The sequence below is a fragment of the Dreissena polymorpha genome, chromosome 6 (assembly GCF_020536995.1).
Source record: "Dreissena polymorpha isolate Duluth1 chromosome 6, UMN_Dpol_1.0, whole genome shotgun sequence".
In the NCBI taxonomy this organism is placed as follows: domain Eukaryota; kingdom Metazoa; phylum Mollusca; class Bivalvia; order Myida; family Dreissenidae; genus Dreissena; species Dreissena polymorpha.
Genome location: NC_068360.1, coordinates 89,786,747 through 89,803,746, shown reverse-complemented (window position 1 = coordinate 89,803,746; position 17,000 = coordinate 89,786,747). Strand labels below are relative to the sequence as shown.

Here is a 17,000-nt window from a genome sequence, read left to right as displayed (position 1 = left end):
TGACTGCGATTTGATGGTTGATCTCCTAGGTAAAAGGTAAAACATAAATCTCTGCTCACTATTTAGATAAAACAACAACTGAACAAACTACTGCGACATTTTCGCCCACAACCACTACAGGTATATGTGAATCGTATTAAGCGACCGATATATGTATAAACATTAACATACGCATACCTAGAACATGGACCGATGGTACATTCTCTGTGTACTACTTCATCTTTGAGCGTGCTGATAATGCCAAGATACAATATGCATTAAAATCAGTTGCTCTGTCTGTCTGTTTGTCGGTCTGTCTGTCTGTCTGTCTGCCCGCCTGCCTGCTACGCTAGCGATAATAACTCCGCCTTTTAAGCCCTACGCATGCGTAATACTATCAAAAGCTTACATTCTTAACCCCATCTTTTCACCCGTGCGCATGCATAGAGTGCTAGCATCCCTAATAAACCCAAAAATCTCTAAAAAACCCTAGAAGGGATTGTTAGGAATTAATCCCTAAAAAACGGATTGTTAGAGATTAATCCCCAAAACTATTCATCCCTATGCAACCCCTTATTTGCGGAACAAAATCCCTAACCCCACTGTATTTGGACGTTCCCGAGCCCGCAAATAATTTCTAATTTAGGCCAACATGTATTATTGTATTTTTAACGAGAAACTGTATTGGAAAAGATTATTCGGGGGAGATACATGTTTTAATATTAACTCGCTTTGCTTATTCATTAAATTAGATCAACGAAGTTCTCCATCTGTCGGGGCTGCAGCGGGAGGTGCTGTAGGCGGAACGCTCCTGGCAGTAATCTTGGTGATGCTCTGGAAATATAGAAAAGCGTTTACACGTTTGTATATAATGGAATTACCGTTGATGTTATGGTATAAATTAATAGCATTGTAAATTTATATATTTGTTGAACAGTAAGTAACTCGGCTCAATAAGGGTTTAAATATTTAGTGAAAACTTCATTTTACATCCCCGGCCGCAATATTTGGTTTGATACTCCTAAGTACTGGTACCATGTTTTGATCACAGAATGGACACAATGTGGACACAGTGAATGACTTATCTTTCGGCCATCAATACATTTTGGTAATTTAAATATTTTTCATAACCGTTGCTTAGAACAATATGTGTGACAATTATGTAACAATAACTTAAAGTTTATGCAAGACATGGAGCGGAGAATCACCGTTAGGCCAATATTTTACACTGTTGTTTTACGTAAGTCACTATCCCATTTTAAACAAATGCAAATAAAAGGAACAAGTGTGATTTGTACTAATTATTTCAAAGGCGACTTGGTATATATTAAAAAGAACATCTACTAGTAATGACGTTTGAAATTAATTTGATTTATTTAAAGAAATGGACGCGTTCAAATATGTTAAAAATAAGTCATGTTTTACGTTTCATAGTTTTTTTAATGGGCAGCTTTTGAGCTTTGACTGCTTAAATGTATTTGTTGAAAGTAGTAAAAAGGCTATCTTTACAAATTTTATGAATGTTATGCCATAATGTGTTAAAAATGGATCGTTTTATAATGAATTTTAATCTCCCAACACAATTTTAAGCTAAAAACCTTGTTGTACAAATTAAAAAATGGTTTGCTTTAACATGTATTTAAAGTTATTTTAATAGAAATTATTCGCGGAATCGGGAAAGCCCCAATAACCATAAAATTAGCAGATCCGCTTGATATTTTGAATATAATGTAAAGCTTTTTGCTTTTAGGGTAAGATGTTTATTTGTTAAAATTTGACATACAGTGTAATTCATTTAAGTTAACGCATACACCAAACCAATTGTTTATGTATGTGTCTCAGCTCCTATCGTGAAATTGTTTCACTATACATTGTGTTTGACATCTTCAGGTAAACCTGGAGAAGGTGCTCGTTACGATGACCTGTTCAATAGACAGTATGTTAACATTTTTATTTGTTTGGATGAACATTCCATTTTGCAATATTTATTTTTAACTCATTTACATTGTACGTGAACATTGTTCTGCGTAGTTAAGTTGTTTATTATTCTGCATGATGAATGCAACAATATAAACCAGGACATGTCTTGCTCCAGAGCCAATGTCCCTGCTGCCAATACCAGTTCCGAATATGAAACCTGCAAAGTCGGTAAGATCTTAGGGATAATGTGTTCTGTGGTGGATGCGTGGACAAATTACATGGATCCTAATTCAAGTCGTAGAACAGCGTTATCGCGCGCTATTTTTTATAAAAATTAACTAATAAATTACTTGCAATGGCATCAAATGCCACTTGAATTGTTTTCCCCATACAGTGCTAGTATTCAACATTTATTTAATTGGAATAGTCAATATATATTCTTAATTTATTTGGTTATTCTTTAACCGCTTACTTAGACACATATTGGCCACCCTATACTATGTTCTGGTACAAAAACAAGGTTTATATATCGCTGAAATGAGATTGTAAGTTCATTGTGCATTAAACGTTATCACTGGAGACTCGGACTCTGTCAGCATCGTTATTTTTATTATGCCACGAAACTACAGGCCACATGAAATACTTATTACATTAAATGAACGCGAATTACATAAAAAGAGGAAGCGTGTGAACACATATTTTCAGTTTTAGAGTGTTGGGTAAACTAATATATTAAAAACAGTTCATTTACGCCATTTAATTTAAACAGTTGTGTAACTTAAAATGACCAAACTATCGTTTTATTTAATATAAGATACTAGTTTCTAATGCCTAAAACACAGGATAAAGCATGCAACACAATATCAATAATAACAAATGCGCATGTTTGTAGTGATTGTCAATCATGTTGGGTTTCCAACCACTTGAAGGCTATCAAAACACTTCGAAATGAAATTCATTTCAGAATCACAGCACACAAACCAGTACGAGACATTGGCTGAAACTTCTTTCCATGAGTATTCGGTGTTATCACTTGGCGGCAAACAGGATTATAGTGTAAGGAACCGTGTAACTCAAGTTACTGAAACTGATCGTGCTGTCGTGAATCAGGAAAACGCTTATGTCAATTTGTCATTTTCAGAAACATAAATATCGTTTCATTTTGAAATTGGAGTGATTACATCAACTTTTTTTATAGCGCACATTGAGCGTTGTTTGATTAGAGCTTTTAACGATATTTAATTGTAAGTATGTGTTGAATGTGTATTGTATTAATACAGGAAATATTTGAATTTAGATTGTTTAATATTTGTTATTCATATTGAAACATATAGAGATAGATTTAATTGACCATAAGCATATTTAATGTTACGATACGAATGTAGCTTTTAAATTCAACTAATCAACGCTTGTTATTATCAAACTGTTTTTCGTTGATGATATGACTACTTTATTCTTACAAATATGAATATAGAAAATATCAAATAGTTAAATAATAAGTTGAAGATTTTAAGTGGAATATTTAACAAAACAAGTGAATTTAACAGTAACAGATAATACACTATTTAATAACTTATAGTAAACATATGTATGACGAAAATCAGTTACATAATGAAAGCGTTTACCAATTAATGTTATACAACTCAAATATATTTTACACTAATGTTATTGATATCGTTATGCTATTAATTTCTTAAAACTATATGAATATACACGAACGACATGTATTACATGATTAATAGTATTTGAAAGATATCACTAGATATATGGTGGTTATTTATTAAACACCTTTTGAATCATATCTTAGACTAAAGATCGTTCGTAGCACATTATCAATGTACACGTATTTGTTACAAGTGTTATTAAGGGAAACTGTAATGTGTTTGTAGTATGTGAATGTTTTGCATATAAAACAGTTGTTTTATCATGGAAATTGTATTTTTGCGAGAGAGTTTTACACTCAACGAAATGAGCAGTTTCTATCAATAAACTACAGACACAAAAAGTAAAACAAAATCAAACGTTCAATGTGAAGCTAGTGTTTGGAAATCATTCAAGCACCAGTGACAATTTGACGACGAAAACATATGAACCATGCACAATAAAAATACTATCCAATATGTTTTGTGTTAAGACAATAAGACAGTTAACATATGTTCACATATATGCAGTTAACGGTAAATCACAGGTAAATCACAGGATAGTGTCAACCAGTATATCCGATTAACTCGTCACGCTCGAGTAAAGCGCGTAACTGTAGATATTTGTGGACGCTTGTGGACGCTTTAAATCAGTGGCGTTTCAATACTTCAAAACTGACACTTATCAGCTTAAACCGACACAAATTAAACAGTCTTGACAAATTGAATAAAAGGCCCCACTCCTCATCGGCAAGTGAAGGCAACACCGCCGAAAACAGCTATGTAGACTTGTCGGTGTTTGAAACGCCAAACAACCAGCCAAAAAATCAGCGAGCAAAAAGAAAACAAAGATAGATCAGGAAAATCCTAAACAGAAGTCTTTAGCTAATTATCTTAAAGGCAAACAAACAGAGGATAAATCCGATTCTTTCAGTATAGAAAAACATCTAGAGGACATTAACGCAAAACTGTCAAATGTTCTCACGTTGATCCTTAAAAATCGGATAAAAGATACTCTTGAAGAGGTCAAAGTTTCTTGGGGATGTAGTTAAACGTTTAGAAATCCTTGAAGGCAACTTATTTGGCCAAACAAAAGAAATTGAAACGCTGCAGAAACTAGTTCAAACTAAAAACAATGAAATAAACATGCTTAAGCAGAAACTAGATGATGTAAATCAAAAGCACGCGGAACAACTCCATGATCTAGAACAATATGGCCGCAGAAATTCAATTCGTATAGCGGGATTGCCTAGCGACTCGGAAAACCAGCCATCGGCAGTCGTTGCAGATGAAATTGCCTCGTTACTTACCAAAAAGCTAGGAATGCCGATTGCAACAACAGACATTGATGTTGCTCATCGTCTGGGAAAATTTGTGAAAAATGAAAGCAGGCCGGTTATTGTAAAGTTCTTAAGGCGACAAACAAGGATTGAACTAATGAAAAGAGCAAACATGCTAAAAGGCTCACGTCTTTTCATTAATGAAGACCTAACGAAGCTCAGCGCAGAGGTTTTGGCATCGCTAAGACTCAAAGCACCAGATCTCATTGAAAAGGCATGGTCCTTTGAAGGCAAACTCTTCGTGCGATACCGAGGCAGCGATAGACGAGAGACTGTGTCGTATGAGAATTATCGAGAATGGCTTGACAAACCCTGGCCTCAGAAAAATACAACTGCAAATCACACATACGCGCGAAAGGTGTCGGACGGTGGCAGTAACACAGGATAAACTACCTAAACACATTCATCGTCATCTGTATAGTGACACTGTCTTCATACGTATTACCCTGTTGTATGTGCTATTACCTTCCTGTTGGCGTCTTCACTCGAAATAGAACAATACTGTTATAAAATCATTATAGTGACACGAAAAGTTATCATAGGCAACTGTTCTTTTTTTATACATTATATAGAAAATTTGTAGCTTTAACAACTAGATAAACATTTTATATTTTATACTTTAAACGTATATTCTTGATAGGTATATGCTACTTCATAGAGATATAAAATAATATGCATGAGTACTTAAAACGTTTCCTTTTGCGTGTCAATATGTGTTCCCTTTTGTTGTTTAAATGTGTATATTATGTAACTGTGTGTTTCTTTGTGTTTTGCAATTATGTATGGCTTGCATACACACACAAACCGTACACAAACAAGCTCACACGCACGTACGCACACACACACACACAAACACACACGCACATATACACACGCATACACACACGCAAACACACGCATACATATTACTAAATATTCAACTCGACTAACATTGTATCTAACACTTTTTTTAAAACTAAATATGATATTTACAACATTTTTAAACTTATAGTGTCACTATATGAATAATGCTTGGAGACTAACTTTTTGCTTTATTTTTCCTTCTTCATTTGGATAAATTTTGCACATGAAAGCATAGAACACTTAAACCAATTTCGTTTTTTGGTTTAGGTTTAAATGTTCAAAAATTCATAAAATGCTATCGATGGCTTGCCTGTTGTTGCATCTTCCATATATTTCAAGAATTATTGTTTTTCTTTATGAAAATGGAAGGTGTATTCTTGATGGGTATATTTTTCTTTAAAGATATATAAAATAAAATGCATGTACTTAAAACGTTTCTTTTTGCGTGTCAATATGTGTTCCCTCTTTGTTGTTTAAATGTGTATATTTCGTAACTGGTTTTTTTCTGTGCGTTTTTTCAACTATGTATGGCTTGCACAAGCACATAAACCGTACACAAACCAGCTCAAACGCACGCACGCGCGCGCACACACACACACACACACACAAACACACACGCGCATACGCACACGCATACACATGCATTAATATTCAACTCAACTAACATTGTATCTAACACAATTTTTTTAAATACTCTTTCTAAATGAGAGATTTACAACATGTTTAAACTGGTAGTGTTACTACATGTAATTATGCTTGAGAACTCACTTTTTGCTTTATTTTTCCTCCTTTATTTGGAAAGTTTTTGTACATAAAAGCATAGAGCACTTAAACTAATTTCGCTTTCGGTTGAGGTTTAAATGCTCAAAACTGCTTTAAATTTCATCGATGGCTTGCCCGTTGTTACATCTTCCATATATTTCAAGAAATGTAGTTTTTCTGTATGTAAACTGAAGGTGTATTTTTGATGGGTATATGCTTCTTCAAAGAGATATAAAACAATATGCACGAGTGCTTAACACGTTTCCTTTGCGTGTCAATATGTGTTCCCCTTTGTTTTTTAAATGTGTATATTTTGTAACTGATTGTGTTTTTTCCAATTATGTATGGCTTGCACAAGCACACAAACCATACACAAACAAGCACAAACGCACGCACGCACGCGTACACGCACACGCAAACACGCACACGCATACACACACATAAACGAACCCGCGCGCACACCCCTTTACACGTACATGCACAAAACACGCGCATTACACGCGCGCTCAACACGCGTGCACACACCCGCACACTCAAACACGAACACATACGCTCCGAACCATCCCTCACACACACTGTAATAGTTCTTATTGTTATATTAGTATTAAATAAGATACCAATCTACGGTGTTATATATACATCTTGTCTCTCAGATCACTATCTCAATTAGTTTTCGTATTTGCTGTTTACGGAAGTGCGCTTTTGTATGTCTCAATTGGGAACCAGTTGTTTATTGTTGTTTTCTTTTCTCACTTGTGTAATTATTTTTCTATACGTCTTGATTCCTATGGAATGATCATCTTTTTGTAGCCCTAGTTTTTGTTTTATATTTTTGTTTGTATATATGGACATCTTATACCTTTTAATAGAAACTAACTGGACATTTTATTTTAATAGAAACCAACTGGACAAGCACACACAAATTATCACCTACACCACCCTCTATCTCTTTAAATGGTTAAAATATGTTCTTTAAATGTAAAAGGGCTCAACAATATAGACAAACGCCTAAAAATCTTCAAATGGTTAGACGAAAAAAAAAGGAATGCTTATTACAAGAAATTCACTTGACACACACTTTAGCACAAACCTTAAAAGATGAATGGGACGGGGACATCTACCTCAGTGGACAATATACTAATAAACAAGGCATTGCCTTTCTGATTAAAAGTAACATAGGGATCACAGTTGATAACCTTAACGAAATAATAATTGGCAGACTAGCAAGCATAGATATCAAAATACACGAAACACAAATAACATTAATCAACGTTTACGGTCCTAACATAGATGATTCCACATTTTACGAAACATTACAATCCTTTATAATTAATAACCAAAATAAAAATATTATAATCGGTGGTGATTGCAATACTGTCCTGAACCCATGATTAGATAAAAAGAATGGATACCTTTATACTCATCCTAAAAATAGAAACATTTTAAATAACATTATTGAAAACTACAATATGATAGATATCTGGCGTACAGTATACCCAAACGAAAGCAAATTCACCTGACACTCAAACACAAAACCAACAATATTTTGTAGATTAGACTATTTTTTAATATCTGAATCTCTTTGCAACATAATTGACACATGTAACATAAAACCAGGATTAATGACTGACCACTCTCTAGTTGAACTTAAACTGCACAATATACAACATGAAAGAGGCCCAGGATACTTTAAAATTAACAACAGTATCTTATTGGATACACAATATCAAACACAAACAAAACAGGAAATTTTAAATACAGTTAATAATACAAAATAATAAAGATGCAAACCCAAACACCTTATGGGAAGTAATTAAAGGAAATATACGTAACACAACAATTAGATACACATCATTTAAACAAAAAAAAACACACAAACTTGAAACTGAAACCATCAAAACACTTGAAACACTTGAAAAACAATTGCATCAAACAAACACAAATGACACCACCGACATTGAAAATGAAATAACATTAAAAAAACAAATATTAGATGGTATCTATCATACACATCTCAATGGAATAATAGTAAGAGCGCGTGCACAGCATGTTGAACACAATGAAAAAAATACAAAATACTTTGCAAACATTGAAAAACGTAAAAGTGGAACCCTCTATAAACAAAAACATGTTAAAAATAACACCCTTTTTAAAAATATACATCACGCTTTAAACCAAGAGGAAAAACAACTGTGCGACGGATTGCTTAATGAATATGAATGTGGATTAGCCCTAAAAGAAATGGAACATAACAAAAGCCACGGATGTGATGGCATCACAATCGAATTTTATAAAATATTCTGGAGTGACATAAAACACATGTAATTAATTCACTTAACTATTCATTTAACAACGAAAACTTAACTACACTACAAAAACAAGGTATTATATCACTTATTCCAAAACCTGCAAAAAAATTAGAATCCTTATCAAACTGGCGCCCGATTAGTATACTTAACAATGATTATAAAATTGCAACTAAAAATATAGCAAACAGAATAAAAAAAATATTACCATCAATCATTTTAAAATCTCAATCTGGTTTCATAAAAGGACGTTACATTGGTGAAAACGTTCGTCTTATCCATGAATGCATAAACTTTTTCAACAATTCAAACAATCCTGGTCTAATATTCTTTGCATACTTTGAAAAGGCATTCGATTCGCTTGATCATTCATTTATGTGCTCTTGCTTAGAAAATATGAACTTTGGTGAAAGTCTCATTCAATGGGTCAAACTATTCTATACCGATATTAACAGTATAATCATTAACAATGGCTTCTTTTCAAACAGTTTTATCATCGAACGAGGGGTTCGACAAGGTTGTCCACTCTCATCATCGCTATTTATTATTCGCATCGAGTATCTATCACATCACATCCAATCAAATAAACACATAAAAGGCATATCACTAGAACCTGATGCAGATATCAAACAGTCCCTATTTGCTGACGATGCAACTTATATTTTAAACGACAATTACGATTCTTTCCATAACTTAATAGAGTCACTAACCCTTTACGGAATGACATCGGGTCTTAAACTAAACAAAAGTAAATGTACTGTGCTACGAGTAGGTAAATTAAAACAAAGTAATGTCTTATATAAAAAAAGAAATGAAATTTAATTGGACATCCGATGAAGCCACAACGTTAGGAATTACTTTCACAAATAATGAAAAGGATACAGTTCTTAAAAACATACTACCTAAATTGCAGAATTTTAAAAGATGCTTATAATCATGGCATCACCGTAAACTTACACTTATCGGAAAAAACACAGTATTGAAAACGTTTGCACTTCCTAAATTAATTTATGTATTAACAGTTCTCCCAAATCCACCAAATGATGTTATTAACGATATAAAATTAGCAATATTTAATTTCATATGGGACGGTAAGCCTGATAAAATAAAACGAACTCGTTTATTCAATCTGTAGAAAATGGAGGTATCCAATTAACGAACATTGACTCATTCTTGAATGTAATCAAATGCAGCTGGGTTAAAAGATACCTAGATACTACCAAAACGAGTAAATGGAAATTATTCTACCAGAAAATCCTAAAAAAATATGGTGACTCCTTACTCTTTGAATGTAACATCAGCACTACTATCTTACATGAAATTGCAAACGAAAACATATTTCTGTCTGATGTTCTATCAGCATGGAGTGATGTCACTCATAACCTAGAAACCCAAACCAGCAGTAAAACTATTTTATGGAACAATAATAACATAACTTCAAACAATAAGACGTTTTTTTAAAATAAAGATTGGTTTGAACGAAGCATTAAATATGTCGACCAATTATATGACTACAAAATTAAGGATTTCTACTCTTTTGATGATATATGCTACGCATATGTAATACCTTCAAATCATTTCCTGAAGTACTAAAAAACTAATCAAAAGCATACCCATACATATTAAATCTGAAATCAATACAAATAATACATCATGTACTCAAACAACATTCGTAGAAAACATACTTGGAAGAAAAAACAAAACGAATAAAATATTTTACACACTACAAATTGAAAACCCTACAGAAAACCCCAAAACCAAAAATAAATGGCAAGTCCTTTTCGGAGAACATGTACTTAATTGGAAACACATATTTACCATGCCATATAAAGCAACTATTGAAAGCACACTGAGAAATTTTCAATATAAATACATCCATAGAATTATAGCTACAAATAAATATCTCTTTAATGCAAATTATCTAACTCAAATCTGTGTGACTTCTGCGGTGAAAACATCGAAAATATAAAACATCTTTTTTGGGAGTGCAAACACACCCAGCCTATTTGGAATCAATTAGTATCTTTTCTTGAACAACAGCAACTAAACGTTAAACTATCTTTCTTAAATGTAAGTTTCGGAATTTACTCATTGAAATCAATAGACTGTAATAATATTGTGAATTTTATTCTTATATTGATGAACTATTTTATCTTAAACATGAAGTACAAAAAACAAGTACCAAATTTAAATTGTTTTGTCCATAGTCTTAATCTAAAAATCCAGATTGAGAAAGAAATAGCCCTCAGTAATGACACATTACAAATCTTTGAACAAAAATGGAATCGGATTAAATTCTCATAAGGTTTGTCCACTTATATCAGGCTTCCTGAAAAGTCCCAAAAGGTGCCTGTCAACAGGACAGGCTGCTGGAAAAGTTTGCCTGTCCGGACAAAAATTCACCTGTCCGAACAGCATGAGTTTATAACTGAAGAATTTAGTAAAGTTTAACTCATATTTATTACAAACAATGCGCATCCTGTGTTTAAGTACACTTGATAGAGTAAAACCAAAAACACTTTCTAATTAGACTCGGAACAAAATGACATAACAAGATTGGTGTTGGTATCTTCGTCTTGAAAGTCAACACAATCATCAGAATCACAATCTGTGTCGTCTTCACACAGTATTGCAATGTCATTGTCCATAAAGTGAGGCTGCTGCACGGTTGGCACAGACTTGACAATACTTGGTGACGGTCCTGGTTCGATGACCACAGACGCTGACAATGTGGTCACACTGGATGGGGCCTCTGTTTCTGTACATTTGTCTGCCATTATCCTTTGATATGTTAGCCGCCTACTTGTCAAAGGTTCCGCCTGTAATTAAACATGTGATGTAGATGCAGGTCTTGTTTTAAATGCAAGTCAATTGCTAATTTACTCACTTTATCACCTGGAAAATTATATTTATCTGGAAAACAATTCCGTGAAATAATCAATACTTGATATTTATATTTTATATATATGATATTCACTCCAAATGCATTACAAGTTTCAATTTCAGAAATGATTTTGTAATACAACTATGCATTAACTTAACCAAATAGCATAAACAGAAATAAAATATCTTTTTAAGATATTTTGTTTCTGAATAGTGTCCTTTGGTTAAGTTAGTAATTGTGACCCGGTCTGTATCAGTGTTTAGGGTAAGAGTAAATCTCCTCAGTCTTGATTGCAAAATATATTATTGTAACCGTAAAATGTATGTGAACGTTTTTTTAAAGTAATAAGTTAATTATTGAACAATTCTAAAATTCTTACAAGCCATTCATTTATGGAATCCTCTGGGTCAAAAGAGGATACTGGGGGAGTCAGCAGTTTCACAGTCATCAGGTCCTGTAGTACAGTGGAAGACAAATGGGACCTCCTGCATGTCTTCAGCAGTTTGAGTTGTGAGAATGCCGTCTCACATTTGACACTGGTTGATGGCAGGGTCAGCATAAGGTCGATCAGCAGGGTAATGTTGGGCAGATCGGTTATGCCTTGCAATGCTGTCTTCCAGGTAATGACAGACAGATCTCTAAACCTGAAGTTTTATCAAATAGAAAAGTGTAATGCATTTGATATAAACATGTACTTTAAAATTTAAGGCTTGAAACAATTACTGAGCATCATAAAACATTATAAGGCAATAAACAGTTTGTGTTGAGTAAACTTTTTCTTTGAATTTTAATTATTTATAAAGAAATAGAAATATCTCCTATTGAATTGGCCAATGAATGGTTTAAAACAAACCATGTCAGTTACTTACTTCTTTGTTATCAATTTTTTCAGCAGTTTCCATTCGTCGAGTATGGCACTGTCATTTACATCTGGACTGGCACGTCTAAGACTCTGCTTGAAATGTGAAGACACTAACTTGACCTCTTCCTCTCCATAGTCTACAAACATATATGGTCGAATAATCCAATTAAATGAACAATCTATTTTTGTCAAAAATCACTTTTTTGTTTACACATTAAACAACACACACTCTATATAAACAGTGCATCAGATTGTTACATGTATAAAATAAAACTAATGGTAATAAATATTTTCCGTAACTAAGTCTAATAACTTTATTTATTATTATTTTATTGTATGTCAAGTTAACTTATTAAGCAACTTGAAGCTTTGTGTGAATAAAATACAAATAGTATTGATAAAACATTTTTCCTTCTTGTTATAAGATATAGTTAATTATATACATTTCATAATAAATCATTATCCATTCATATGTTCAAAAAAGATTTCAGAAGTTTGAACATAACATTAACTGTGTGTCTGGACTTATACTGGCAACTGCATGAAAGAAAAAAGAACAATATACAGAAACAGTCAATGTTAAACAGTAAAAATTTAATTCAAACATGCAACTGTATCAACTTTTAACAGTTTAAACCTTTCAGATCATTTTGTGGCCAACTTGCTAAATGCAGAATCTTAGTAGCATTGTACACATTTTTAGACTCAGTCAGGAATCTCGACTTAATGGCCTCTACAAAGCCATCTAGCATGGCATCCGCATAGCTAACAGTTGAAGGTGTGCCTCTTAGTGTTATTCCCTCAAACTGGCGTGTTTCCAGAAGTTTTGCCAGAGCTTCAGACTTCCTTTAAACAAGCACATGAACCTTAAGACTCACTAAACTGTTTAGAGACAAAAAACAAATCAAATCAAATATTGCTGGGTTTTTTCTCTGCAAGCAAGCTGCAAACATATAAAATACCTATATAAGCTGCAAACATATAAAATACCTTTATTGTTATTGCTTTGAGTACTTTATTCAACTAAGTGTTTACCTTCCTTTCTTTTCCTGGAGCAGCTCCGCAGTACTGTCAACCCAACACAGACTGTCTGATAAGGTTACATCAGACCTCTGAAGCTTCAGGGACAGTCTCATCGCCTGGTCCAAAGAGTCCTGTGAAGTGTTACAAATATTTAACCAAACTAAATACTGCACAAAAATAGGACTTCTTTGCTTGTAATTTATAGTGGAAGCCTGTCACCTCACAGTCTTACAAAACACTATTATGAAACTATGTAGCTAAGTGTTGACCAACACAGGCATTTAACACAAGTTCACAAAGAAAATGAGTTTAATTATCACATTATAATATATTTAGATATAAATATAAATGTTCATTCCAGATAAATTTATTTCCACTGAGCACAAAATAAATACTCAGCTGCAAGCTAGCCTGCATCATTCATAATTTTCTCTCAGAATATAATATGCAGCAATTTATGCCAATCATAACTTTATAGTTTATATTTGTAATATTACAAATACTATTACTTTAGTCTTACAGTCTGCATTTACGGTTGACATGACTAGGTAACTACGTAACAAAAACTTAAGTAAGAAATACTTACTGACAGGAATAGACAGAATTCTATGAGATGGATGTCTGTCAACATTTTGTGTAGCCCGTCTGCCTTTGCATTGCCATGACTCGCAGTAGCCAAATGGGCCTCCAGTGCATTGAATGTCTTGAAAAGTGCCCCAATGCCTCGAAACAGGTGAGGTAACCATCTTGTACCAGTCACTTTAGGGGGTAGCACACCACGGCCCAAAGCACTTATTGCAGCCTGCAGGCCTGTTTTGTTTTTATGGCTTTTTTTATAGAAGTAAAAAAGTCCAATCAACAAGGTCATTAATTGTTCATAGTGTTTGTCTTTTTTGACAACATCCCTGAATGCCAACTCAAGGCGATGTGACATGCAATGCACATTGACCATCTCTGGGTTCACTCTTTGCATGAGGAGAGTAGACAGCCCTGTGCGACAGCCCGTCATATTTGAGGCACCATCACTGCCCATGCCAATGAGTTTGCCTGTTAACAATAGTTTGTCAGAAAAAGCATACCGGTTATCATTTTTCATAATTGTTAGGTTGCATTTGTGTGTGTTTACTATAAAGTTACTTAAACACATTGTTTTTGCTTACAAACTAAACATTGATGATTCTTGCGCTTTTATTAATTATTTGTGACACTGATAATTACTGCTATTATTAAATATAATAATATAAAATAAATAAAATGTGTATTGGCCATAATTCTAAACTGTGGATTGTCAACTTGTAAATAATAAATGGGTGCATTTAAATAATATATTTTATTATCATTATTCTTCTTGAACAAAAATGAACAGACTTCATTCTTTACTTTTTTTTAATACTAAAATCATTTTCATAAACCAGTTTTGAGCTCCTATCAAGAATATTTATTAATAGAATGTTTGAGAACTGTTTGGAGCAACATTCAGAATAATGGGTATAAAATCTGATTACTTGAGTGAAAACTTACTTTGGTTGAGATTTGACTTCTGGAAGACATCTATCACATGGGAATAGAGATCTTCAGACGTTGTGCTCTTTGGTGAACTAATGTTCAAGAAGCGTTCCTGTACATCACCGTTTGTTGCGATTCGTAAATAAATTGTTTCCTGCTCAGACCCAGATATATCGGTCGTTCCGTCCATAATGAATGAAAAGAAGGGAACTTTGTCAAGGAGTTCTTCAGTTTCCCTTTTTTGACAGTTGGCAATTGAGTGGATAAAACTCAATGCTGCCGTGTCATTCAAGTACGTACTGCCTATGTCGATTCCCTTAGCAACATCAACTTCACACAGCCATTTGTAGTCACTAATGGGCCTGTTGTGTTTGGCGATAGCATGGGCGTTCTTAAATAAAAAACACAGCCTATGTCTTTCACTTGCCTGTAACATTTTTAAGGCATTGCCTGCTTGGGATTTGGTTTTTTCTAGTGGTGACATCTCCTTTGCCTTCTTGGCTGTTACGGCGTGGCTGTGTGGGATTGATTTTTCATGGTCAATTATCGCTGATATCCTAAAATTACAACATCCGACAACGAATGGATTTGTTGACTTGCATCGCATTTGATCGTGTTTACATATGTCACAAAACATTTTGTTACTTGACTCTTCATAATGAAGCCAACTTCGGTCTGTCATCCACTTAGTTTGAAAAGTTCTGTTAACTCGCTTGGCTTCATAATCTTTCAATTTTTGTTTTTTTTCTTCATCGGTAAGTTTTCTTTTATGGCCAGGTTGAGCACCATCGAAGTACGTTAGCAACGACATTTTGTTCATGCGTAGTTTTTTGATACAACCTTTGTAAATGGATAGATGGTAATAATCGGACCAATCAAATTGACGTTCTCAAAAAAACAAAACAAAGGGAGAGCACTCCTAAGAACTAGTGACGCGATAGTGTTCTTAATTACAAAAAGGCTCGAAACTAACGAAAAGAGTTATTCTAATTGGGTGTTATCGTTCTTTTGGCAAGTATGACTTTTCGGTATTAAGTCATTTTTTTGCCTGTCACAAGGACCGGCGATATTAGAAACTTCGCCGGACCGTAAAGAATTTTGCCGGACAAGACCGGAGGACCGGCCTTTTCAGGAAGCCTGTTATATGCATTTCACTCTAATGTTAGTTTATCTTTCTAAAATATTTTTGTATAATTTTTTTTTCAATCTTAAATGATCATTGTGCATATACAACAAAACACACACGTCCAGTGTGCTTTCTTCCGACTTTATACAACTCATCATTTTTCATAACTATTCTTCTGTTGTTATTTTCTTTTCTCTTAAAAAAAATATATAAGCATATCTTGTATAACATGTCTGAACTTTATTGTTTTGTACAATCACTATGTGGTATGATCATATACATGTATACATTGTATGTATTATATTGAATAAAAAATTAAAAAAAAAATGTATTGTGTTCATTTAATATGTAGTATTTTTTTGCATGCATTCTTTTAAAGTAATTGGTAACAAATTAATTGACTGAATAATCAATTATCTTTTAAACTTTGTTCATAATGTACATGTTATTATGTCAACACCACCAGTATTATGCTACTCGATCAAGTCGTCCTGAAATCTCATGGCCAATCACTCCAACCTTTGATTGAATAATATAAGACACCAACACCATTATTTGGATCATGTAGTCGGTCCTCGGTCTCGTGCGGGTATTGTTATTAAAAAAAAACAACGCTAATTATGTTATTTTCTTTGTGTGACATTGAGCCATTCACAATGCCTTAACACCGGTTGGTTCCATGCTTTGGCTCACATATTCCAGGACTTTTAGTGTGTTATGCAAATAGTTTTAAGTTTTTAAAATATAACTTTGTATAAACAGAATAAATAAATACCTATATATCTCTCTATATTATACGTTTTTAAAAC

The 17,000-nt window shown here is 33.5% G+C and overlaps 2 protein-coding genes across 4 annotated transcripts in view; one reads left to right on the top strand and one right to left on the bottom strand.

Annotated features, from left to right (window-relative positions):
• Nucleotides 1–11,282, top strand: part of LOC127834658 (uncharacterized) — a 47,525-nt gene extending 36,243 nt beyond the window's left edge. The window contains exons 26-30 of one of the 3 annotated variants that reach the window (XR_008028040.1): nucleotides 67–120; nucleotides 732–839; nucleotides 1,031–1,087; nucleotides 1,870–1,915; nucleotides 2,075–2,125. Coding sequence is in view for 2 of the 3 variants with exons in the window: in XM_052360680.1 (XP_052216640.1) it covers nucleotides 67–120; nucleotides 732–839; nucleotides 1,870–1,915; nucleotides 2,075–2,127; nucleotides 2,864–3,048 (446 nt within the window). In the remaining variant the exon portion in view is untranslated. Of the gene's footprint in view, nucleotides 1–66; nucleotides 121–731; nucleotides 840–1,030; nucleotides 1,088–1,869; nucleotides 1,916–2,074; nucleotides 2,128–2,863 lie in introns of those variants that run through there. The other 2 variants (XM_052360680.1, XM_052360681.1) reach the window with 2 other exon arrangements.
• Nucleotides 11,253–16,212, bottom strand: LOC127834659 (zinc finger protein 862-like). The gene is made up of 6 exons (XM_052360684.1): nucleotides 15,081–16,212; nucleotides 14,146–14,606; nucleotides 13,572–13,690; nucleotides 12,544–12,673; nucleotides 12,054–12,318; nucleotides 11,253–11,609 (listed from the first exon to the last, which is right to left on the bottom strand). Exons 1-4 carry the CDS (start codon nucleotides 15,883–15,885, stop codon nucleotides 12,619–12,621), a joined length of 1,440 nt encoding a protein of 479 aa, XP_052216644.1. The 5' UTR covers nucleotides 15,886–16,212; the 3' UTR covers nucleotides 11,253–11,609; nucleotides 12,054–12,318; nucleotides 12,544–12,618.
• Nucleotides 16,213–17,000: the final 788 nt, after the last annotated feature.

Excerpts from the sequence above, each read along its gene's own strand:
- LOC127834659 (XM_052360684.1), bottom strand. The coding sequence starts at position 15,885 with ATGAACAAAATGTCGTTGCTAACGTACTTCGATGGTGCTCAACCTGGC. Across the intron at positions 13,691-14,145 it reads AATTCTGTCTATTCCTGTCA|GACTCTTTGGACCAGGCGAT; the intron begins GTAAGTATTTCT and ends AACACTTCACAG. Across the intron at positions 12,674-13,571 it reads CTCCAGGAAAAGAAAGGAAG|ACTATGGAGAGGAAGAGGTC; the intron begins GTAAACACTTAG and ends ATATGTTTGTAG.